The 26857-nt window shown below is 35.6% G+C and overlaps 1 protein-coding gene across 5 annotated transcripts in view; it reads left to right on the top strand.

Moving 5' to 3' along the window:
• AKAP6 (A-kinase anchoring protein 6) overlaps positions 1 to 26857 on the top strand; it is a 258549-nt gene that overhangs the window by 52397 nt on the left and 179295 nt on the right. For all 5 annotated transcript variants that reach the window (XM_074542704.1, XM_005479848.4, XM_005479847.4 and 2 more), the window contains exon 3: positions 26481 to 26732. In XM_074542704.1, the coding sequence (XP_074398805.1) occupies positions 26481 to 26732 (252 nt within the window). The remainder of the gene's footprint in view (positions 1 to 26480; positions 26733 to 26857) is intronic.

The following is a 26857-nucleotide window of genomic DNA, read 5'->3' as shown; positions in this document are numbered from 1 at the left end:
CATGGCCTTTGGGAAAGGAATTTTGAACACTGTGTGGAGTATCTAAGCCCTTCCCTTAAAGCAAGGGACAATATGAATAGCTCCTTTAATCAGCTTAAGTTTCTGCAGAGCAAACACGTAACGACACACTGAGCAAAAATTCTGCAGGCTGTGGTACTTTTTCCAAGGATACAGATGCATTCATTGGTTCTCACTGACATATTTGGACAGAGAAGGGTGATGTGTAGTTCAGGGAGTTTGTAGATATGAGTACAGCAGCATCTGCAGTGCTGTGGAGGTGTTGAAGTTGTCCTAAAATAGACATTTAGATTGTTCAGCAGTCAGGAGACTTAGAAGAAAAAGGTGAACATTTGCCTGTGATGAGGAAAAAACTGGGTCTTCTACGACTCACAGCTTCTTCTAGTTCTAAAATAAAAACTGCAAAATCTCATTTTCATTTAGATATTTACACTTTTGAAATATACTTACTCCAAAATTTTGTTGTTGTAGATGTCACCAAGACATGAATGTATCTAAGTGCACTTTGAATCAATACAAATTATTATTTCTTCCTCTCCTCTCTCCATATTGCTCCTACATTAAAATATGTTAATACAACTGTAGAAAATGAGCTAATATGCTCTACCAATGGTCTCTGGAGAAATATTAAAGTGACTATCATATTCCAGCACAGATGTTACCTATTACGGTCTCCTCTAGCCTATATCTTTGTCTGATTAAAATAGAAATATTTACTGGATACGATGCTGTAATGATATAAATTTCATTATGATGAAAAAATTTTATATGTTAGGCCATTGGACAAATTCTTTAAGAAATACATTTGCTGAGAGAATGTATTGTGTTTAGTATTTGCATATGTAATGATTATAACATATACTGATGTTCAGATTTCCTGGAAAACTGTAAATTAATACTATTTCAATGCTGTGGGTAAGATTTAGTACTGTCAAATTTTAAAATGAGAGGTCATCAACAGTATATAATTATCTTTATTCAAAAGTAAGTGAAAGGAATTTGTTATCATAGCTGTGACTGTTGCAAGAATTGTTTATGGATATCTGTGCAAATATAGATGTGTGTGTAAGCAAAAGCAGACACAAAAGCAATGTCGCATAAATCCTAGTGGGGATTTTTTCTTAATGATTTATGTGAGTCTCTATGTTAGAAGGTAGAATAATATTATGTATTATGGCAGTCACCTATTTCTGATCTGCATTGTGAATGAGGTGTTCACAGGTGTTTTCTTGCTTTGTGTATTTCTAGTCTTTGTGGATGTATTACTTATTGGCCATTATAGGGGCTGGGTTTGTTACTTTTTCAATTTATGATTATGTGTCACTTATAATAGAAATCCAAAAATTCTAATATGGCATAAGGGAACAGTCACAGTCAGGCACAGAAAATTGCACAAAATGTAAGAAATTTTTATTTTTTAGTTTGTTACATTATGCTTAAAATTTCCTTATGAGCTTTTATTATGGAGAGTTGACAGAAGAAATTTCAGGTTATAGGATGATGGCTGTGTGAATGCCAAAAATGCAGCATGAATATCTCAATTACATAACAAATTTGCATTTTAATAAGAGCAGGTTCTGAAAGTTGGTGATTTTTAAACATCCTTGGATATTTGCCACTTGCATTATGTGAATTACTCCTCAGAATGAAATCCCTTTTTCAGTAGCTAACTATTCGAAACCCTGCTGTGGATTGATGTGATTGCTTAGTAAGTCAGCAAAACAAACAGGTTCTATGTATTTTCTTGTAGAGAAGGCAAAAGGAGAACTAATGCCTGCCAGTTTCTCCCTGTAAGTGATTCCCTGGAGAAAGACAGCAGTTTTCATGCAGTCAGTTATGATTCTAACCCTTGCATTTCAAAAGATAGAGCTCTTCTTTTTTTGGAAGTGTTTCCATTTGTTTTTGGAAAACACATATAATTCAAAAGGCCTAAAGCAGCACTGCATTACAGTGTTATACTACAGCAATCAAAGCCCTCCAAAGTTCTGACAGAACATTTATAAGTTTTCACAAAAATATAAAATCTACCAGTAGTACTTGGCAGTTTTCCTTTCCCGCTGAGCAGTGTACTTCCTTGTCCTAATCTGTGTTAGCTGAAAAAGGTATCACAGAAATGTCTGAGCCATATTCTTTTATTCTCCTCAGCTGGCTCTGGAGCCATACATGCCCTTCTCTGTGGTTCCATACTTCAAAAGGGCCTTGAAGCAAGCTCCAGGATACAGTCTTCTCTTTTGGTGTGGCCTTTCATCTCTTTGTGTAGAGATGAATACATTTGCCTCTGATAGAAACAATGCAGATATTCCACAGGCAAGAAAGCAAGTTTCTTCATAATAGGTTCTGTAGATTTAATCATAGTTTGTCTGCTAATGTATAGGGAAAAGATGATTTTATCCATGCATTTGTAGTGTGATTGTGATCTGAAATAATGAAATATGTTATTTTCATAACTGACATACATACATGGGCATATATATGTGTAAGTGTATTTATATGTCTATGTTTGTAGTACCATAACAGAAATACAGTGCCACTACTACCCTTGCATATGCATTTATTCCTCATGCATTTCTGGTGTTTGTCAAAAATTCTTCCAAATTACCTGCCCTATATTACTAGAGAAATGATACTCCAGTTCACATTAGTGCACCATTATTATGTGTAAGATCTCTATGTTTGCAGTTCACCTTGTGCTCCATAGATATTGAGGGGCTTCTCTGTGTCTGTATGTCTATTTATACACTGACAGAATAAAATCTTTGGAAGGGACAGAGTATGGTAAGTACCCTTTGGGGAAAAAAAAATTATAGTCAAGGAGAAATGTTTTATTTCAAATGGTGCCAAGTGTCTGTACTTTTGAGTACAGTAAACTATCCAAAAGGCCCCACAAAATAAAGAAACAGATTGTATTTTAAGATCATTAAGCTGTGTCGTTGATACACCACACAATCAGTTTGTATGAAAGGTATGGCTGACATCTCTTTCTGCATCTCAGCACTGTCCAGCAGCCAGGCAGACAAAATCATGAAATGGAAGTCTGCAAAACAATTAGCCAACTATGCTCTAACATCGTAGAGCTAAGATGCTAACCTGAACATTCTTACTTGCTCCTCCATGGGTATTTTGAGGAAGAAAACAAAGCTAAAATCCTTTTAATTAAATCTAGGATTTTTAGGCCCCAAATGAATTTCACAATCTGGACACTTAAGAATATTATCAGATACCGTAAGACTCATGATAAAACAAAGGGAAGAGGGCTATTTCCAAGGCAATACAGTAGGATTTGCACAGACATGGTACCACTGTAGCTAGCATGTGTTTTCTTTGCTAAGGTCATATGCACTTCTTTCATACAGTATTTCTGGGGACTTCCCAATAGTTCAGATGCTTGGTATAACTGTTTAACTGAAGACAAAACAGTTTACTACATATTTGTTTATCTGTTATCTGTACAGGATCCCTTTTTCACATGGGACTAGAATCTTAAATTGAAATAAATGATTTTGATACATTGGATTCAAATACCAAATTTTACACAGTAAAATGGGTAACCTCATATGTATTATTACAAATATAACCTTCTCTTCTTCAAAGAGTAAGTACTCACCTTGTTTAGGAATCTAGACCAGCAGTTCAGTATGAGGCATTAAAACAGAGGTAAATTGAAGAATACATGGGAAGGGAGCCCACTCTCTTTTCTCCAAAGGAACATTGCATTTTTGGTTACAAATAGGATTGTTTACCTTCAGAAAGCTCTCAAATCCTGAATGCTGTATTACTTTCAAACTTCAGGTAGAATAAGAAGTGATGAAGATGTTTTTTTAAACCACATTACAATTTAGGTGATGTGCTTTTGATTTTCAGCTGAGATCTGCAAGAATAGCTCCCCTGTCTCAAATCAGTTAAAGATTCAGTTGTGATCCTAAGTATGGATGAAATAGTTTTAGTATCTCTCAATGTTGGTTTTCTCTTCCTTTTTCTTTTTTTTTTTTTTTTTTAAAGCTAATGAATAGCTAAATCACCAAACTGACCATTTGAGCAGCAAAGACTTCATGGCAACCTCCATTGCAATTTAAATTACTGTGCTCAGGTGCTCAGGTTTGTAGTTGCAGCATTTGGGTGTGATTTGTGAATTTGATCAATTCTCAATTATTAGATGGATTTTCTTTTCTATTGTGTAATCTGATACAGGAGACAGCAAATCAGAATCAAGGAGCCACACCTGTGAATTATTAAAGAGGTTGCTTGAAAATTGCCAGGGAAAAACCCATGTTATATGGATATCTTACAGAACATCTGAAAAATGCATTTTCCTTTATTCACAAGAATACACATCAGATTCAGGTGCAGATTGGCTTGGGACTTTTATTTGTTAGGTTGCAAATCGTGTTCTAGCTGTTGGCTAGCTTTATTTTCCAGCTTCTCTCTCCTGTTTTATTTTCCTTTCAGCTGTTTTAAGGTTCTCTCTCAAAGTTTTTTGTCTTCCAAATCTCCCATCTGATTCCTGTCATTTTTAATTTTCTTCCTCCTGTTTGTCCTTGGCTGAAGCACAATGCTGAGTCATTTGCTGCCATGCTGAATGGCTGCTTCAAAAATCCCTGCTTCCTTCCTAAACCTGGAGCACCACGCTGTGGGGAGAGCAGGAGTCTGACAGAGCACATGTTTGAGAACACTTACTGCATTAAAAATGAAGGAGGGAAGTAGATGACAGTGCTACACATGGGCCTTACTTCTGTGTAGAGCATTTTTGTTTTGAAATCTGGGCTTGTGTAATGTCTATAACCATAAAGGGGTGAAAAATAATCAGTTTAAAGTGTTTAATACATTTTCTAGTACGCTCAAATCAGTGAATGCACAGGTTATTAGGGTGCAGGACTTACTTTTACTTCAAACAGTTTTTTGAGTGTGGTCGTGGTATGTTCCTGCAGCATCTGGGTAGTCAGCCCCCGGCTTTGTGTTGACACCAACCTGCATTACTGGAATCTGACCTTGCTGATTTTATTGGAGGTTTTATTCTTAGTTTTGTTTGTTCCCCTATGAAAGCTGAAGATTCAGTTGTTATAATTGAATGACTAATGATTTTGTTGCCTTGATGATTGAATAGTTTGTCCTTGAATAGGAAATACAGCTTTTAGCATTTATGGAAGGGAGGTGATTTAATTTTGGTAGTGAAATACTGCGAATGAGGAGGAACTATAAATTAAACAGCTACAAGAATTCCTAAAAATTCTCCATTAAACAGCAATTATTAGATGTTTCAAATCTTCTTTGAAGGCCTTCCTTCCCCAGCAAATGGACTTTGCTCTCTTGCAGAACCAGTTGCAATTGGCAAATTACCCAGTGCATGGAGGTCGACGTAGCAGGGCCAACCAAACAGAAATAATAGTAAGAACAACAACAATAATAGTAACAGCAATGATAACAATAGCAAAAATACAACAATAATAGAAAAAAATTAAAAATAAATACACAAAATCAAAATATTTGTATTTAGTAATATAAAGAAAGACAGGAAACTAATGAACATTTAAATAAAGTTGAGCAAACGCACACATAGGCAACTTTATACTCCTAGGATGCTGTTGAACTCTATGCAAGTACAGAAATGGAGAGTTTAATAACACATTTGAATTACTTTTTAACATGTAAACAACATATTTATAGTGTTGTGCTTTTTTTAGTTACTTCTGTGATTTTTATTTCATTGTATTTCTATTAGAAAAATTACCTTCACAAGGTAGAAGTTTTGTGTTGTAGTACAGTAGGAAGATCTTTGCTATTTCTCTTCTTGGTTCACTATATAAGACAAAGTAAGTGATAACCTTAAAAATTCCTTTGTGTGTAATTAATTGCATTTATTATGTATGTCAGTTTTCATCTTATTCCTTATTTCTGTTCTTACAGCATGGGCAAGAAAGCCACAAAAAGCGTAGGGTCCTAGAAAGCTAGAACTTATGTTAAAACAAAGAAATAAAACACCCAGAGGCCCTGGGCAATAGTATTTAGTAACTTCAGTATTAAAAAGAGCAGTGAGACATTTCAGGTCCAGCAGACATCAGAGGCAGCAGGTTCTGCTGCAGCTGTGCTGCAGCACCATCTAGTGCTGCAGGAGCTGCCTAGTCCTGCTGAGGAGGGAAAAAGAAATAAGGAGGGATAGGAAAAGTTTGCTTTCACATGCACAGCACTTTGGAGCATTACCAATAGTGATTGGCAAGTTTTATAAAATATTTATCTGAAAAAAAACTTTACTAATGTCAAGTTAAGCATACTTGCAAAATAGAATGCTTGATCTTGTGGTGGTAAAGATGACATGGAAGCCTCAGACAAATAGGTGGGCATTTATGTACATATATATAGATATGTACTTTTGCTGCCTTGAAACATTCAGTATCTACAGTGATTTGCTGCTATTTCTCTATGTCAGAAAAATACCAGTTTGGTAATACCACTAGCAGGAGACTGTTTAAATTAAGGGTGTCCCTGAAGATGGAGATACCTATAATCCCAGCCCTTCCTGCTTGGATACAAAATTAAAACTTCTTCAGGTTTACATGGATCACTGGGTAAATTAATATTTTGGCGGGTTTTGCCTCCTGCTTTGAAGTTGTTTGCACAGCACACCCACTGCACACTTGACGTAGTGCAGACCATACAGACACAATGGGGTTGTAGGATGTCCAGAATAAACTGGTAGAAAAATCAGCAGTATGAGCAAGTTAGGGAGTTCAACCCATGGTGAGACCACTGCTGTTATCACCCCTCACCCTCCCAGGCAGCCCCCAAGGCAAACTCTCTCTCTGTAGCAGCATGGTTCTCTTACTGCTTTGTTTACAGTTCCAAATTTATTTAAAACAAAATGAGAACTTATATTTTGTGGTAAGAGTTATTACAAAATCAGTTTTCTGGAAGAAGTGCAGACATCAATGTAGCAACATCCCGGAAACAATGCACCCAGCATGATAAAATTTTAGCGTGAGAAATGTCCTTATGTATTAAGGAGACTAATGGATTTTGTTTACCTTCCTTTGATAAGTTTAGGAACATCTAAATATCCGTTATCTAAATATGTTTCTAAATGATCAGGTCCTTTTATCCAAATGTACTTATCCTTCAGTGAAAAAACCAAAACAATCACAACAAAACCAGTGAAAAAGATGAAAGGCTAAATTTGAGGTAGCTGATTATGAGAGCTGGCATGGATCTTCAGAAGTATCTGTGCTCTGTCTTAAAAATCTCTGTGTGAGTTTTCTGCTCCTTTCTTTCTGTCTGTGAAGTTCTGTAAGAATTATTCACACATAGCACATACAGCTGTGCATATCAGATGCTAATAAGAAGCAATGTGAAATATGCAACAAAATACTGTACTGATTTTGCGTGTGGGTTGAATAAGGGGCTTCCAGTCCACTGAAGCAGTGATAAGACCAAGATTTTTGTAGGTTTTGTTTTCTTTCTGTTGCTTTGGAACAATATGGGCATTCATTTAACTATGGAATAAAACTATTTGGCTTTCTGCACAGTTTCATTTCACTGCAACTCACATGGACTGAAACAGCAGCTGAATAGCTTGATATGGAAAATTTACAGGTCATGAATATTGGATGTAACAGCTGTTTTCTTTAAAAAAAAATTGAATTATGTAATCTTATTGCTTAGAAATGTCTAGAATGTGACAATCAATTGCTTGGAATAGGAGAAGGAAAACCAGATTTAGCCAGCCTTTCATTTCCTAGGAAATACCATGTTTAGAGTTTTTCATTATTAAATCCTTCAGAAAACTGTTTTTGAATGATGAACTCAATACTTTTATAGAAAAGACTAAAAGTGCGGTCCTTGTTCAACCTATTTATTCTATTTGTTCTCTGTGGAATTTTAGAAATGCAATTTAGAGAAAGTGTTTCTCTCCAGTAACCTTACTTATCTTTTGGTTTGTCAGGAGGATGATGAAATTTTGTAACAGAGAAGTCTGACTCCGCTTAGTCTTTGAATTGCAGTATATGTCTTCAAATATGTCAGCTCATACTTTGTAATGATAATGCACTGAGGATTTTTAATAGGATTCTAAGCTTGACTTGTGTGAGTGAAATCTGCAGCTTCAACTGCTTTTAGTTCAGCTGTTTGCTAGAATAACAAGGGAGTCAATGTGTGCGCTCCAAGCAGGTCCATTTAATTCCTTGTTTCCTGAAAGAAAGCATTTGAAAGTGTAGGGAGGAAGAGATTAAATCTTCAGTCTGGCTGGGTGCTAATGGAAGATAGTCTGCAGCCAAGGGGTACCTCATAGGTTTGCAGTGAAAAAAAGTGATTCTCAATAATATTCCATTTAAATTATGGTAAGGAAAGTGCCAAGGGTGGTACTCCCTGTTTCCTTTATCAAAAGGAGATGTTAATGTCTGCTACCTCTCTTTGTCTTGCATAGATGCATTTCCTCCTGTAGTTATTCTGAAGATATTAAATAAATGCAAATACAGGCAATTGGACAAGCACTTGGGAGACATTTGTTAAACTTTAATTTTTAATTATGGAGGTAGACAGCAAAAACTGTATTTTTAAAATTCATCTGCTTTGCTTTCAATCTGTTTGTTGTTCGTAACTGAAATGTTTTCCATTTCTGCTTATAATGACTTGGTGGGGTGCTTAGGGAAAATTTTAGGGGAAATAATAAAATGATCTTTTAATTGAATCTTTATTAAGTTTGATCATTCCCACTTCTGTATTTAGACTTGGTTATGTTACCTGCAAGAGAATATAACCATCCTATTCTGCTATTTTCAAATACACAAATTGAATTTTATCATAATGTCTTTATCTTGAATTTTATCTTAAAACTTTTAGAAGAAGAAAAGATCATGCATGCAACACTTTTCTTGATACCCACCTTGAATTATTGTGTGTAGGTCTTTGATGTACTCCAAAGATAGCTACACTTGCATGAATCAGTAAATATCAAGTAGAAAAGAGATCTGAATTTTGGTCTCTTTTATTGCCATTAAGAATCACAGAAATGTAATAGAATGATGTAAAACATTTTTTTTTTAGTCATACACATTTGAGTCACTTATACACAGTGGATATCATGGAGAGAAAGCCTGTTCTGCTTTTGAGAAGACTTTCCAGTTGAAATTTCATAGCAAAGTTTTGGTTTAAATCAAGAAAATTTTTTTCCAGTGAAGATTTCTTTAACTGGAAAATTTGAAACTAGCTTAACTCTTCTTATCCAGGTTGGTTGCTTATACTTATAAAACATCAAGATAGTTGCAAACAAGGACTGCGTTTTTAGTCTTTTATATAAAAAATGTTGAGTTCGTAAAAGAAATTTTGTAGGCTGTCAGATTTGTAAAGGTTAGCTCAAGGGGAAAAGCATAGGAATTAAACCTCAAGCAAAAGTATGTAATTGATAAAAGTTACAGCAATGTTACAAGTTTGAAATTAGAAGCCTTTAGGATAAGTTCTGAAATTTTTTTCCTCTAAAATAACTCCTCATTTTTAGCAAATAAAGATATAAATCAATAATACACACACACCTCCAGTAATTTCATTTAGACTGTGTAAGTCAACACAAGTGATGAAATCTATTGTGGGTGTCACTTCATTGAGCATTTTACCTAACCCTTCCAAAAGTGTATTTGTATTTCAGGGAAAACATATGACTCATTCTTTAATGCTAACCTCAGATGTTTTCCATCTGGCCTTCTCTCTTTTCCACCTCCAGAATAACTCACTAAAAATGTGTCCCATTTTGCAGTTAGCAATAAAGACCTTTCAAAACACTTGTGATGAAACCTTGCAGCTTTGCTGAATTGTCTTCCTGCTATACAGTGTTTCATTATTAACATCAGCTTATGTATATTATTCTGCCTGTATTTCTTTCACCATGGTATGATTTTATGGTTTTTGTAGCTTTTCTAATTAAGATGGGAGTCCATTTCCAACTCATCAATAGTCTATGTGCCTTTCTCACCCAACTTGACTCATCCACTGCTCCCTCTTGGAGCAGGGATTGCAATCAACAAGGAAAAGCTGCCTAGTAATGCAAACAACATTCTGAGATGTGCTTCTCGGAGTTACCTGATATTAAGAAAAAAATGGATTTCCTGCTATTGGGCAGGTATGAATCAAGTTTCAAAGAGAGAACTGAGCAATTCACCATTAGTTTTTCAGTATTTTACAATTTAAGCCCCAAACCAGAGGAATCCCTGGTAGAATCACAGCATCTCAATGTGTCATGCAAAAAATACAGTTTTAACTAACTTAGAAAATCTATTTCACATTGATAAAAGGATACATTCTACTGTAGCCTATGTAGCAACTTGTTTAAATACTAGCAGCTGATGGAAACTGAGGTTTTTCCTAGGAAACATACAATATTTCTAAAGCTAAAATTATTTGAAGCTGAAACTGAAGAAATCATTAACTGAAATGATTTGAAATCATTTTGAGCAATGATTTTTTTTCAAAAATTTAGCCAGAAGTTGTTCTAAACTTCCTGATAGTGTTTACTGGCTGAAGCTATGCTGCGGTAGCAAGCCAATGCTTTCATGATGTCTTCAAATTGTTATGTTATGGTATTTAATAAGAAATGTTCTCTCATAAAGTTGCTTTTCTGAAGGAAGGTAGTTATGTAATGATGACAATGTTTCTGTCTTTGTTCAGATTTCAGCACTGTGTATGCATTCAGGTGTTTTACACTATCTGGGGTGACTGCAGTATCCTTCTGAGAGTTGACTATCTCAAAACTGTATGGGTGGTCAGTTCATTCAAAAACTCCAGCTCTTCATCTTGTGATATATTTGAGGACTTTGCTGCCTATATTTTATTTTGAATTTTGCCATTTGGGATATCTCTAATGGTTAGCTTGTTGCTAATTGTTCTGAGTGCCATCTCAAGTTTGTATATAACTCAGGATACCTTTGATATTTTAAAAGGATAACAGGAGTTTATGTTATTTTCACCATTGTTTTCTTAGTGCTCTTAGTATTCTTAACCGTGCATTTTACCTCCAGTGAATTTTGCTGCAACATCATAGCAGTAGTTTCTTGTGATAAGTGATGAGTAGAAGTTATGAAATAATTTGCAGAAGCAGCAACTTTTCATGGATTTTGTTTGGCTGGTTGGTTTTGTGGTTTGTTTTTCTTCCCTTCATTTACTCTCCTTTAAACAAAAGTCTCTAATTTAATAGAGTTTCTGACTGTAGTTCTTTCAGAAAAGTCTCTCTTGGTGTGTGTGCACACAGAAGAACTGGCTGACAAGTACAGCTCTAACCTGTACAGTCAGGTGAGCTGTTTGTGCTGGTTCCCTGTGTGAGGTTAGGTCTGCCACTACTGGAAGTATCAGGATGGGTGGGAACAGGAAAGCTGATCCACGAATTAGAAAAAAAGAAAGGAGGGGAGGGAGGAGGGAAGGGGAAGGAATGAGAATGAACAGCAAATGAGGGCGTGGAGGAATGACTGAGACTTTAAGCATGACTTAGAAATAGTTAGACTGCCAGAGAATTCCAAAGGAATCCAGGGTTACCAAAGGCCTGTACAGAAGAGGGAGCCCTTTTCAAAATAACCAAAAGGTATTGTTATAGAGTTCAGCTGTAATAGGTTTAATGACTCAAACTTATTTTCTTCTCACATTTAGAATGTAATAGTTAATTATTACAAATATGAACATTGCAAAAGTAACAGTCTCTGTTTTGTAAGAAATAAATCTCTCCATTAGGGAAGTAATAACTTCCTATTAATACATTTGTTCCAAGCATATGATCTACCAGGTCCTAAAATAAGTTCTAAGCTTCCCAATATGAACCAAGTAGATATTTCCACTCTTTTCAAAGCTTAAAAGCAAAAGCTGAAGTAAATTTGGTGTCAGTTATTAAATTTTATGCTGTGAATTAGAGGGTGTCGTCTCCAAGATCAGCTTTACAGGGTTACCAAGTGACTGATATGATACTGGATTCCTTCCTGTCATAATGCCATAAACATTCTGCTGGAACTTAGGTCAGTGCTTAAAATAACCTTGCTAATTGCAAGTCTCCAAGTGTCGGCTGAAATTTCAGTGAGCTGCCACACAGCAGATCTGGATGTTGAGAAATCACTACTGTAGTTTAGAACGTGCAGGGGAAGAGCAGACAGGCCTAAACTTGATCTGCACAATAACACAGGTAGAGACAGCAGACAATTCTCTACATTTACTGTAAAACAAAAGCTGTTGACTGTGCGCTGAAGATGGATTGGGTTACAGATCATCTATGGCTTACTTGTCTGTCTTTCAAACAGACATATATTTTTTGAATTGCTGGTTGCATGTAACTCTTTTAGCTGAGGAAAGGAAATGGGACAGTTCTTTTTTTGCAAAGCTGAAAAATGAGAACTCTCCTTCAGTATACATGAGGTAAGACACCGTTAAGCTAAAATATTTTACAAAATGTTAAAAAAAGTGTAAAGCAATAAATTAAAAGTTTGATTTTTTAAATAAATCAGTCGGTTTTGAAGTCATTTAGAAGTATTGTATGACCTAAATGTGTTTGGTTTGAAACAGTACATTGTGTTTCCTGTGCACTGTGAATCTAACTTGCAAAATTGGCAGATTTTTTTTTCTGTAGTTGTAGCTTTCTGAATTCTTCAGTCTCTTTCACTCGCTATTCTACACACTGTAAAGCTTCTGTAATCACAATCTTAGGCTTGAACAATTAAAGCCTTTCACTTCTGAAGGTAAAAAATGTTTGTAATGTGTAAAGTTCTTGGTCTCCTGTTTCCATGTGGAGATTTTAGCTTTTTACTGGATGTTGAGGTGAAACCTAATGCTCAGTCTTCTCTAGTCTCTTAGACATTACTCAGCTAACTTTTTATAGGTCACAGTATAATTAGAAATAGACACTTTAAGATTCTAATTGCATTACTTTGGCTGCAATTTTGACCTACATTGTAGAAAAGTGTTTAGTAAAGGTTAGGAAACCATCAGACTGAAAATTAAGTAATAGGAAACATGGAACTTCATAATTATATGCAAATTTTACTAATCCTATTAGAACCTTAATAAATTCTGTAGTTTTTCATAAGGAGACCAAATGTCCTAAAAAAATCTTTTGCTTGTCACAGTTGCACTAGTTTATCTGACCATTTAAAAAGAATTCTGAGCATTGTATGCTTTCCAAATGCTCTTTGTTTTAGTTTTGTTCTCAGCTCACAAAATTCTGTGTGTGCCATATCCTGAGGAATATGCTCAGACTGTTCAAAAACATCTGTTCTCTCTGCAAAATTATTCATTCTTTTGAAATTGTGTCTACAGGAAAAGTTCAAGAATTTTTTGGTTAACCAAGGCTGTTTTCTTTCAAGATTTGAATTGGCTTAAGATGATAAAGGTTTTTGACTTCTCTGAAGCAAAAGTTGGCACTGGATAGAGAATTGTTGACGTGTAGATTCTGCAAGGTGCCAGACGAATGGGAAATCAGCCCATAGATTATGGCAGCAGTTGCATCTGTTATTTGGATAGGAATTTTTCATTGACTTTTAAAAGGTTTTTATTTTTGCTCTTCAGCTGCCCATGCATCAGTGGCCAATTGCTCTTGTTTAGACTTTGCTGGCTAAACAAGTTAGTACTTTTCATATCCGTAATGGCAGTTGCCATATTCTTCTCCAAAGTGCTATTTGTGAAAGTTTCATTTAAAGCTCAGAAAGGAGTGGAAAATTCTGCTACAGCTTTATGTGCTTAAGACTAGGCTAAGTGTAGTAGGTGTTAACTATTATTGCTCCATTTCATATCCTTTTCTGATTGCTGCTTCATCTATTGATGTGTCAGTAAAGTAGGGGGTCTGAACTCATTCTGTTCCATATAAGTAAAACTAGAGAGGTGTTTTTGCTCTTCTGTGGGCATGTCTGTATTACCATTTTATTTTGGATTGGGAATGTGATTTTGAAGTGGATCTGCTGTTTATCCCTATTCAGCACTCTTGGGTTCATGCTGGACCAGTCCCTCCATGTGCAAACTGCTTGCTATCGCTCACAGTCCTTGCCATGCAGAGGTTTCTTTTTAAAATTTGCTTACTTAATTCCCTTGTCTCTGCTTATGCTTCATTTATTGTCACATCTGTGGTGATATTTTCTTATGCCTTTATTCTGACTTGATAACTTTGTGCAGACAGATTTTGCATTTAATGTTGATGTGATTGCCTTGAATAAGGTACATGGTTGGTATGGTAATTGCCTCTTCCATATCTATTGTCTCTACTGAAAAGTGAAGAAACTTTCTCAGGAATGAATACTTCTGGTTTACTTTGGTTTTGCAGTATGCTTACCTCCCAGACACAAAATCAGAAACTGTAGAGTCAAGTTCAATTCTGATTATTACCTGAATTTCATATTAAGTCTGCGAAATGATTTTCATAAATTATAAACATGTTCAGCTGAGATTTATTAATTATTTTGATGATCCTGATTCCATCTGACATTGTAAAAGACATAATGAAATATAAACAGTAATGGTAAATTTTAGAAATTCTTCATACTTTGAAATTCAAAGGATGGTAGGATTAATGTTTCAGTAAAGGGTCATTACAATGAGCAACTGTAATGTTCTGCCATCCTTCATGCTTCAGTCTTGGAGTGTGATACACCTCTATGAAGAACTATGGCCTCCCTTGACCCCTTATTAAAGAAGCTAAACAGCTGGTTTGGGTTTTAGTACCTCTTCTTTCTGGAAGTTAATTCACAGTAATGGCTGAGAGGAATCACAATGTTCTACATAACATATTAACATTTGATTAATGTAGGACATTTTTGATTAATGTTGGGCAGGATATTGAATTATAGTCAGTGGTAGAATTTTAAGAAAATGGATGTAGAGGGGATATATAAATATATTAGGTTTGACAGACTTGCTGTTATCAATACTATTTCAAGAATTTCTCAGCTGACCAAGCTTCCCATTGGCTCAGAGTTACTCAGTGTCTCACAAAATTCTTGATGAAGTGGTGAAAATGTGTCTGTGAAAAGGCCTCAATATTTAGGAGCTGTAAGAGAAATAAAAAAGATTGTTTCAAAATACCAATGCTCCTTTCATTTTACTTAAACTTGCTAAGATTGGCTGATCTGACTGTGGCTTGTCAAGAAAAGCAAAATATTTTTTGTTTTTCTTTAGCCTTCTGGATTTCATGTTTTGGTAGATGACCTGCACGGAAATATATTGTATTTCTGAAATGTGTTGAAAATAAAAAATGTTCTTTTCAGGATTGTTGTACAGTAAAACTGTAAAGATTGCTGTACAGTGAAACCTGCCAGAATTAGACAGTCCCTCGGTGTCCCTGGGTGTTTTCCATGACCTGTGTGGAGGGGGAGGCAGCTGGGCAGGGTGAGCAGGCTCTGGCAGGGCTGTTGGCTGGAGCAGAACCGAGCAGGGGTTACTGTATTTCCAGGCTCACATCCAGCCCAGCACGGCCCCTCGGCTCAGAGGAAACCTTGTGACCCAGCTAGGGCTCTGCTGAGCCAGCCCAATTCTTACAAGAAGAGTATGGAAATATGAACAATTGCAATTTATGTGCTACTTACCTTTTCTATTCCCTGTCTATACTCCAGAGAATAACACCATTCAGGGATCCAGTGCCATTTATTGTGCATCTTGTTATCAGAGGAAGATAAACATTAGCCTTTGTCTAAATTTAGGATTTAGTTCAAGGCTAAATTGATAACTATTTTTGCAAGAAATATAAATTTTTACACATGACTTAAAGGCACAAATACACATTAGAAGCTTGAAGCCACTAAGGTTCATTACCTTCTGCACAGACAAGTTTGACTATTGAATTTCAAAGGGTTGCTTTACAAGCCCAGGCATGGAAACAACCATTCTCTTTCTCATTGAGCCTGCACAGTGGCAAGAGTTACACTCATCACTGAAAACTACAGTCTAGACAAAGATAATTTATAAGTTATCTCTTTAGCTTGAAAATGAAATGGCATATAAAGAAGCCTGTTCAGAGATAAAACTATTTGCTGTCAGCATAAGAAACAGTTTATCTCACAGGCCATCCTGTCTTGCTTTCCTAAAGATGGAAATGACACTGACTATGAAGAGCTTTATAAATCAAGGGTCCTATTTCAGTTAGCAACCTGTAATAAATATATTTTCCTATATATATATACATATGTAAACATAAAAATGAATAAATATTTAGATAAACACTGCTCATTTCCTCCTCCTTTCAAAGCACTCCAGTCCTACTGTGTAGTGCACAAGCACTTTCTGAAGCAGCAACATCTTAATAGCCATTGTGTTAGTGCTTTACACCAGAAAATTCTCTTTTAAAGCCAAAAATCAGCACCCCCAGCATTATCCTAACAGGGCACAAGCTGTCTTCTCAGAACTGTCACACTAGAATATGCCTTGTAGGAATTTGTTGTTGGAATGTGCTCTACAGTGTTGCAACATGTTTCTAAATTACAAGTACAGTGTATTTGAATAGTTCTAATTAAAATACTATGTCTAATTTAAATATTTAGACCTAATTCTAGTGTTAAAATGCTAATGTCTATCATGCTTATATTTATAAGCAGCCGGAACAAGCAACTAGTATTGACCGAGAATTTTAGTTTCCTTAGGGCCAATTTTTTTGTAAAGAAGTGCTTTATGTTGTAGATATGGCAATTTTACTAGCTTATCTTAGGAGTGTTTCTGACCCATTTTCTTCAAATATGTGCAAAACCTGAGTTTTTGATCATTTTCTACATATACAACACTCTTTCCTACATCTAAATCAAAAATTGAAGGATGCTATGGACATATTTTTTTTGACAAGATATCATACACAAAATTTTAAATATACATCTGTATGAACATTATAGCCATGTAGGATGACAGTGAGATTTGGAAATAATCAGAGAGCATGAAATACTAGTTAATATTTGTTAGTTGCTTCCGTATGTAGTCTCACGTAAGCATGTGGTTTGAATGGTTCAGATAGCTTTGAATGTCATGCCAATCACATAAGTACAGAATTCCAGTTTAATCTCCATTATATTCCTTCTAAAAAAGCCTGCAAAAACCCCTACCCTAGTTTTCCTTTTGTGAGTGTAAACTTGGGGTGGGGGGATGGCAGTGTAGTTTTGTCTTTATTGCATTTCATGTCAAAAACAACAGGAACAATTTCTGTGACATATGGTACACATATCGGAAACTAATGAGGAACAATTTTTAATATATCATCTAATCAGGAATCATAAAAATCATGATCATCAGGAACTGTAGTGACAAGACAAGGGAAATGGCTTCAGATTGGAAGAGAATGGGTTTAGGTTAGATCTAAGGAAGATACTATTGGGGAGGTTTTGGCGCTCTGGCACAGGCTGCCCAGAGAGCCTGTGGCTGCCCCATCCCTGGCAGTGCTCAAGGCCAGACTGGATGGGGCTCAGAGCAAGCCCTGGCCTAGGAGAAGGTGTCTCTGCCATGGCAGTAGGGTTGGAATGAGATGATCTTTATGGTCCCTTTCAATCCAAACCATTCTGTGATAAGAGACTCGATTGGTCTGCCCAAAGAGTTCTTTCCATAATTAAATAAATAAACTTCATGCACAATTGCAGAATTGAAATGAGAATAAGAGTCTTGTACATTTTAGATGTCTTTAAGACATATCAATATTTTTCCCCTAAAATTAATTAATTTCTTTATTTCTTCATTCACTTAAGATGTTAAGTATATAAAATAGCTTTTTTCCAGTCTTTTGAATAGTTTTTCCTCCATATAGCAAATGTAGGGGTTTGTTTGGTTTGGGTTTTTTTTATTTTTTTTTCTTGTTAGTGTGTGTTTGTGTGTCTGTGGTGGTTTTTTTTTTTTTTTTTTTTTTTTTTTTTAATGTGGCATGTGGGTATTTATTTATTTGATTTTTTTTTCCTAGCACAGCTTTATACACTCTAACCCTGATTCTTACAATACAGTAAGTGATATCCAGAATGGAAGAATCCTCCTGGTATGCTGGGTAGGTGGTAGCTGTTTCAGAGTACAGGAAGTGCCTCCAGATGCTCCAAGTGCTTTGTAATTGTTACTAACTCATTGGGAGATCTTCAACAGCTTTCCAACTGACTTCAGTATTTGTCATTCAGGAGAAGAGGGCAGGAAGGTCACAGACATCAAGCAGCATGCAAAATAGACTCTAAGGCTTCTTTTCCATGTTTCTAAACCGAGTAAAAAAATCTCAGTAATTCCCATAAGATTGCATTAATTAAGTACTATATCTTGGTCTTTTCTGATCAAAATGAATCTATGATTCAATGAACAACATAAAAGTGAACCACAGTGCCAATAAAGTGAAGACTGGTAATAAAGACCAAGAGAGATTCTGTCCTTTTTGCTGTCCTAAATAATGACTGATGGAAAATAACTTCAAAGACATGTCACAGAAGCTCTTGGAGGCTTAGCTGCAGTGATATAAACAGCCACTTATCTTGAAAACTTCCTATCATGCTATCAATTTTCATTATAGGAGACCTGGCACAGATGGTAGTTCTTCACTTCTGACTCTTCATATCTTGTTTGAGATGAGAGTAGAGTCTCACCATCCTTTATTAAATTCTGTTGTCGTAACTAAGCGTCAGTCAAAGAGAGTGAATGGGCTTAGTGTTCTTTGGCTTAGGCAAGTCAAAATATTTTGATTAAAATTTTTCTGTTGTGTTCTCCATGCCTCTGCAGAAGGCCTGAGTTTTTCTCATGTGTGAACTTGTAGTTCCTTTCATTCAGTAGTTCACTGCTGTGCAAAATATTTTGTGCTATTTATGTAAGGATACATTTTGTTTGTAATTTAAAACTTCATTATTTGAAGAACAAGACTTTTTTTTCCAAGAATTTTGTTTCTCTTTTATCTAAAGTCTTCTCTTGAGAGCAGCTGTTCTCAAAAACCCTAATTAAATCTATTGAATTTAATAAAAACTTGAGTCTTTACAAAGAAATCTATAAAGTGAAAAAGTAAGATAAATGCACGTATTTTGATTGTCTGACCAGAAAATAGAGCTCAGACAATAAAGATCCTATGGCCCTGCAGAAAGCTTAAACAATTATTGAAATTTTCTTAGTCTATGCCAAGAGTAATTCCAAATCTTCAAACTGAAAATTATGAGAGAACAAGAGTGGGACACATTCAAAGCTGAGCTGGCAGGGTTAATAGTTTGCTAGCATAGATGTTTGAAGCTCACTGTTGTCAAAAGGATAACCAGTGTTGCTGGAAAATTATTGAATGATTCGTGCAAATAGCACTGAATTCTGCTACCTACTGTGTATTGTAGGTAAAATTATAGAAGTTACGATCAAATAATAGGAGTGTTCTTCTTTCTGATTCTTCGTATAGCTGACGTGATTGTTTATAGCATTAATTTTTGTCTGTATTGCCTGGAATAGTAGTTGGGGTTTCCTCACAGCCAGTGAAGTGCTCTCTACACTTTGAGGTTGAAATCTGCCTTGTCCTGGCCAGGCTACCAGGAACTGGTTGGCTTAGCTACTGCAGAGTTCACTCTGAGGAAAATGTACTTCCCTTTGCATCCTCAATTTTTATTTCCGTGTGTTAATAATTTAAAACAGTTAGAAATGCTTTTAAACTACACTTTGTATATATGGTCTACAGGAAGCAAGAAAGTGCTGAGTAAAGAGAGAAAAAAGTAAGAATCAAAGGTAGCTATCACGAGACTTGAGAAATATATCCTACATTTTTCTGTTAGGGTAGGAAACGTAGAGTTATGTGAAGAGGATTACATAGTATTTGAAGGATGTTTTAATAAGTCTTTCTTCCATTTAATAAATATGAATAGATATTCCATTTAGCGATATGAATATATAACACATGATGAGTGTATTTAGTATAAAGCTAACTCATAATTTTTATTTGTGATCTTAAATAGTCAGTGTAATTTAGAAATATATATATATATATATAATTATCATTATCCAATGAACAGGCAGTTGAAGAATGCATTTTTTTTCCCAACTTGCCTCTACTACCACTTGGTTTACTAGGTTTTCATAAGAGTTTGAAAACCTCTTTTTTTCCTTTTTTGTCAGAAGTAGCTGGAAACAAAACCTGCTACTCTATTGCATGGTTCAGCACTATTTATCTTCTTGTGTGAAGAGCTGTTCTAGAGTACCTCTGCAATGATGCCTTCCAGAGTGTAGTACAAAACCAGACTTCATTCAGCATAAATATGACATTTCATATCAAGTTTTAATTATTTTAAAAATTTTGAACTTAGGCCTTGGTAAAAATCAGTTTGCTTATCATGACTAAGATAAATGAAAATTTGTACAGTTATGCATAGAAGGAATGTTTTACAGTGATAACTTTAGTAGGAAAATTCTCCAAACACCGTGGACACATTGCACAGTAGAACCAGTGGAAGTTCAGGAATGTGAAAACAATATTTAGTTGCAGAGGTTATATCACTTCCCACAAGAGCTTTCTGCTACATTCACCTTTGCAGTTCCTTTCACAAATGCAATTCATGTGTCAATGTTACTGTTGTTAGGAATATCTCAGAAGTGGCTAGCCCAGACCTGTGTGCACAATTCTCTTTCCATACAGTTCTGATGTGCCTCATTTTATTGCCATAACTTTTCCTGTGACTTTTCAGTTCCACCACAAGCCTTAAGAGTGATTTAGTGCATCAGGTATTTGGAGATGCCTGGGTGATCTAAATGCTTCCTTGTAATTAAGAATCTGGCCTGTGGTGAATGCTGTGTTCAGAAAATCTTTTTCCATTAAATTACTGATTCAATTTAATAGGGGAAATAAACATTTGATGGCAGCCTCTCTTCCCTGCTGCCATTCCCTCCTGCAGAAAAAGCACAGGCTGGCCTAAGTTTGTAAGACAGTGCAGCTGGTCCTGGCAAGTGATCTGGAATAACTTCCAGCAGCAACTGCCCTGTTTCTGGACAAAAGGATCCTTTTGCATGTTCCCAGTATGTTTGATCCTTTGGCCCCAGCAATGGTCCATATGGCAAAACAAATGCAAATTGCTGGAATCCCAGGACAGGAGTTTCACCATTAACATTTCAGGCATTTTTCCTCAGCCTGAAGTGCTTGGCATGTGATAACATATCTTACTTCTTCCATTCTTCTTGCTTATTTTCCTTGCAGAAAAATAGTCAATCAATATACTTATACGGCAAGTAAATTAATAAAACTCATAAGCAACTAATAAATGATCACAAACTCTGTTACAGTTACATAGAAACCATTGCTATTTTAGCAGCTCTCTCAAAGAACTGATAATTTGACATATTTTTCACATTATTTCTAAGGACAGGGATATAAGCATGGAACTCACCAATTCCTGAGATAACAAAACACAGTTGAAACATGCCTATTTAGAGTTCACCAAAGCAAATATTTCTTTGCAAAACTTTTTTGACAATTTTTCAACAGCAATATTTGTACAATAGAAAGTGGATCATCTTAGATCCGCTTACTGGAATTTTGCAATAATTAAAGTGTTCCATGCTTAAAATAAGGAGAGTAAATTTATCAAAATAAAAGCCAAGCTGGAAAAGAGCATAATGTGCAGAAAATGTGGTGGGCCAGGAAATTAAGCTAACAGTAGTATGTACGGTATCATGAGGGAAGAGCAGAGAGGCTTTGGGGACCAAGGTATTTCCAAGCTGTCAGTGTCAGCAAGGGTCAGTGATCTCAGAGCCCTCCTGGTAGCTGCTTTCCTTTGCATTCTTCACCCAGCATAATGCATTCATTTCACTTAGTCACTGAATGCCACAGCCAAACGAGGTGCACTGTAGTACTTCTGTGGCTTTTTGACAAGCTGGTAACTCAAAGTCACTCCAGGCCTTTCCCTGGCAGTTGATTTTGCTCAGTCAAAGTCTGGATTTATCATATGGTTATTTTATTTGACTTAATTGTTTACTTAAAAATAGCTGGAAAAAAATTGTGTGGCATTTGCTCTTAAGGTTTCACCAATAATAGAAGACAACAGTTTTATCTTTATTGTAACACAATGTAGAGCAGGTAGGGATGAGAAAGGTGAGAAAATTTCTTTGTGAAGTCAGAGTGCATTTTAAAGGAAAAATACCACTCATAAAGATGTTCAGAAATAAAAATCTCTCTTTTCCTTTCCTATATATGCATCAGCATAAAAGTGCAGAGAATTAATTTATAATTTTCGAGTCCAATAAAGTAACAAATCTAAAAATTCCGTGGTATATATTCAAAATTATTTTTTCTAACGGGAAGAATTTGTACATTCTGATTGGAATATTTGTCTTCTGAAGAATTAAAAAGCATTTAAAAGAAAGACCAAATAGATAGATGTTTTCTTAAATCATAAATTATATTTACATGTACAGCAGTTGTGAGATGCATTAGCAATCTGTTTTTCCTGCTGAGGTCTTACTGCAAGATCAAAGAAAAAAATCTCCAATGTAGCTTCTCTGTCATTGATACTAACTCTAAAGCAGCAACTTTTTATTCCAACCTTTCATCTTTCAGTAGTTTAATGTACATCTTATTACAATTTCTTAGGGACCACAGAGAAAATACTTTTAAAAGTCAGCATCAAGGTGGTTTTCATAGACTCTTGACTCTTGTTTATGCTCTTTTTCTTCATCTACTGCAGTGCTTGTGATTGAGGCTATTTTAGTTGACACGGAGGGCTATGAGCAGGCTGAAGGATTCAGCAGCTGCAGATTACAGGATCAGCTGTCTGGAAGACTGAGTGAAGTGGGCAGTTGGCAGCCAAATGGGGTACAACCCCTGTAGCCCGAAAAATTCCACAGTCAGTGCTACAGGAAAGCTCATGAGAGGATGATAAAATCTTTAGCTTAATATTCCTATGAAACAGTGTAAAAATAAAAGAGCCTAGCTGACATGTGAGATTAATGATTATAAAAATTGTTTAGGCAATGGTGCTTTCTAAAAATCTCATTATATTATCTGAAAATTAAATTATATTATTATGATATGAAACCATATACTATTAAAATGGGGAAGATTTTGTCCATATATGTATAGGCTTTATATTATTACTGTTGACATAGAACTACGCTTATTCCTTAAAAGAGCATGATTTATTTTCTCTATCTGCCACTTCTGGTAAGAGCAAGTGGCACTCATGGCAGCCTTTAGGTGCTATCTCGTGACACTGCTGTTCTTTATTTATAAATACAAAGTGTAGAAAGGCACAAAACAGTGTTCTGCTGGTTTTGCTCTATCTATTGCTGTCACCTACAAGGAGTTAGGAAGAATGAGGAGAATGAAACCATGTTGCACCAGGTCTTCATACTGAGCCTCAATAAAATCATGAACTTACATAACTTTTACATGACTTTTTTTGTACGCTATTTGAACTGTGTGAATTATTACAGAAAATTATTAAAATCAAAGCTGTGCTATTTGTAATTATTTAAGTTTACTGAATTATATGTAAATCTAGACATCAGGTACAGTAAAAGGAAAAAGTGTAACTAGAAAATGTCAAGTGGATTTGATATTGTATTATTTCCTCTCAATATGCTTGATTTGTGCCAGTCAAGTGTAGAGACAAGATACAAGCAAATAGGATGCAGATTTATTAATGCTGTTCTGCTGAACACTAATCAGAATTAACTTACATAACAAAAGTTAGCATTTCTGTGTAATTATTTTCTCCTGAAGGCTAGCATTAACTTTTACACAGTTATTCTGTCATTGGCACAGCCTTCACCTTCACACCATTATATGACAGTTAAAATTAAGGAAAGGGGGTATCAGTAGGGCCCAAAATTCATTTTTACAAGCTTCATGTAAGTCACCCATACTGTCTATTACTTAAATCCTTTAAGAGCTGGTGCTTTGTCTTTTACTGACATGGTAGTCTTGTATGATAAGATCAGACAATGTGATTTTGAAAGTGACCAAGTTCAGGCTTAGGTTCTCTCCACGTTACTGAAGCTGTAAGGAGCTGTTAATTACTTGTTAGAACACGAAGCACTTGGCTGTTGCTGTATGACACAGTAATCTGTAGGTAAGTAGACTTTGCTTTTTGAGGAAAAACGAGCAACTTCTAGCAAGCCATGCAAAAATTACCAGCATATGTTGAATATCTGCTTCTTTCAAACCCCAATTGGTGCTGGGATTTGCATTTCAGTACAAAGTTGGTTTGTTATGGAAAGTTTGTCTACTTCAGAAATTTGAGATGCTTTTGTAGCTAGCATAATGGGACATCAAGAGAAAACTTGTCTGAAGTGTGGGTCTGAATTCGTGATCTAGAATATTACCTAGATGCATTAGCCAGTATTTTCAGTCCATTATCAACCATTTGTCAGAAGACACTTGTTCATTGTTAGTTCTTATGGCTTTCTGCTTTCAACCACTTTAAGAATTCATATGGTAGTTGAATTCAGCATGTAACTGTATGTGTGAAGCTTGAAAATATGAAAAAGTTGTTTTGGAGTCTGGCACATCCTTAAGCTCACTCACATAAATACTCTAAATGGAGGTCTATTAAGTACTTTTCTGTAGACTGTTTCTAATTTACAAAATTACAGTTACTGGACACAATCTATTTTTTAATCACTGAAATGAAAATTAAACTTCTTTATGGCCAAGAGGAAAAAAAAAGTTAACAATCTTGAAGAAGTAAATGCAAATTGAGTTCAACTAATTAATTAGAAATATTCTTTAAAACATTTGAAACAACATACAATTACAGCTGTGTTTTTCAGTCGAGTATCAGTTGTAGTTGGCTAAATGGAAAATATGATCTTTTTCCAAAGCTCAGAGAGTTTTAGCTCTGTCTGCATGTTTGTAGTGTTAGATGAGCACACTAGTCTGGTAACTAGAGTGTTCATTTGCTCACCTGGAAGTGTGTGGATATTGGAAGCCCTGAGCACTTGCAGCACTGCGTGTTGGCAGGTGAGGCTGCGTGTGTTGTACTTGCAAACAGAGATGCTGCTGGTTACAGCAAGGGGCTGAGGGTACAGGAGAAGAGATACTGCCTTTCTCTCAATGCATCTACAGTGATCATCTGGCATTTCTGAGAACTACTCCTGCAGAGGCCTTGATGTAACTGTCAGTGTTTTATTAAAATGAGTCCCTACCAATGGCACCTGATAGCAGCTAATATTGTACTATCTGTTGCAAAAAATTATTTAATATTATCTAGATATTTTATTTTGGTTTAATTTGTTGCATACATGTGATTACATATTAAATACTTTGTCTTTACTTTCATACTGAAGTTTCTAAATCCGAACTTAAAGAAAGTATTGTACTGTATTATTTATTTAAAAATAATCAAGTTTACTGGTTTCCTGTTATGCTACTGCCATACAAAACCCCAGTCATCAGAGACATAAGATTTCATTGTAATTGTCTGATAGAATTGTTTCAATAACAAATTTGAAATGCAAAATTATTATTATTTTCACTTTTGTTTATATATCTATAAAGAAGATTTCAGAAGGTTTGAATTAAATTAATTTTTTTTTTTTTTAATAAGTAGGTCTTGGATTTAAATATGTTATTAACTCACCTTAAGTCACTGCCAGAGTCATTGGAAAAAATCTTCTAGGGTCCAGTGCCATTTTTTTTTCCAGTACTTTAGTCACATTTCCTAACTTGTATGTAACATGCTTTTTACACGTAGTTTTCAAACAGAAGTGTTACAGAGTGTTGTTTGCTCAACAGCATATGCCTAAATGTTCTTTAGCATTGTGATTTGTCCTTTCACAGAGAGAATGAAGAGTAGATTGAAAATATTTTACCCTGTATGCAGCACAACCTTAATAATCTGTAATGTTTATTTTAAATTTGGAGGACACCATCCCATTAAAAGTTTAGCTTTATAACCTGGTAACCTATATTTTCTTTCTCCTTTCTCAACATAGCTGTTTCCAGTTTCTCTTTTGTCCCTCTTTCTCCTTTTCCCCCCATCTTCTGTTCAGTTTTGTGCCCAGAGCAGGGCTATGCAAAAATCAGTACCCTGTCACCACCACAGACAACTATGGGTAGCAGAAATAGCTTATTCCTATTAAGTCTGTCCCAGACTGTTGTCCTTCTTGGTGATAGAGGTTAGATTTAAATTCTGTCCAAATGAATTTTTTTTGATGATGGCACAGACCAGATTCTTGGCATTTTAATGGTGGGTATGTGTGTGTGTGTAGCAGAGAGGGCGACAGCTCTTGGCAATCTCACCACTTTCATTGCTATTGCTGTCTTCTAGGATGTCACTTTATGGTGTAAGTTTTCTGCTTGTGATTCATGTGATCATGTTGTGCCATCCTTTTTTATTGTATGATGTGTCTGCACTTACTGAGCAGTACTGCCAAACAGGACAGCTGCTGGTTCAGTTGCTGTAGCGTTGCCATGAATAAAAAAAAAAGAAAAAAGTCTACATGTATTAATTACAGTATATTTCCTCTATGAAAAAAACCTATTCTGCATTTAATTAAAAGTACATGAAAAGTAGATCTGATCCATGAAAGGACCATGCCCATAGCTAAATATCTACTTTGTTTTTCCATTACAGGATATTTGTGAAGATATATCTGATCATGTTGAACAAATTCACGCTCTGCTAGAGACTGAATTTTCCCTGAAGCTTCTGTCTTACTCTGTCAATGTGATAGTCGATATCCATACAGTGCAACTGCTCTGGCACCAGCTCCGTGTTTCTGTCCTGGTGCTGAGAGAACGGATTCTCCAGGGGCTACAGGACGCCAATGGCAACTACACCAGGCAGACTGATATCCTGCAAGCATTTTCTGAAGAGACTAAGGAGGTACAGTAACTAAATCCAATTTGAAGGTTTTTATCTGTGTTCCAAGCACCTCATCCCTCTTGCACATTTAAAATTGCTAGGATGACAGTTTTAAAGATTACTTCTAGGTATTTTGCTAAATTTGT

Source organism: Zonotrichia albicollis, chromosome 6, assembly GCF_047830755.1.
Source record: "Zonotrichia albicollis isolate bZonAlb1 chromosome 6, bZonAlb1.hap1, whole genome shotgun sequence".
Lineage (NCBI taxonomy): Eukaryota > Metazoa > Chordata > Aves > Passeriformes > Passerellidae > Zonotrichia > Zonotrichia albicollis.
The sequence above is the reverse complement of the archived record's forward strand: the minus strand, read 5'-3'. Positions and strand labels throughout refer to the sequence as shown.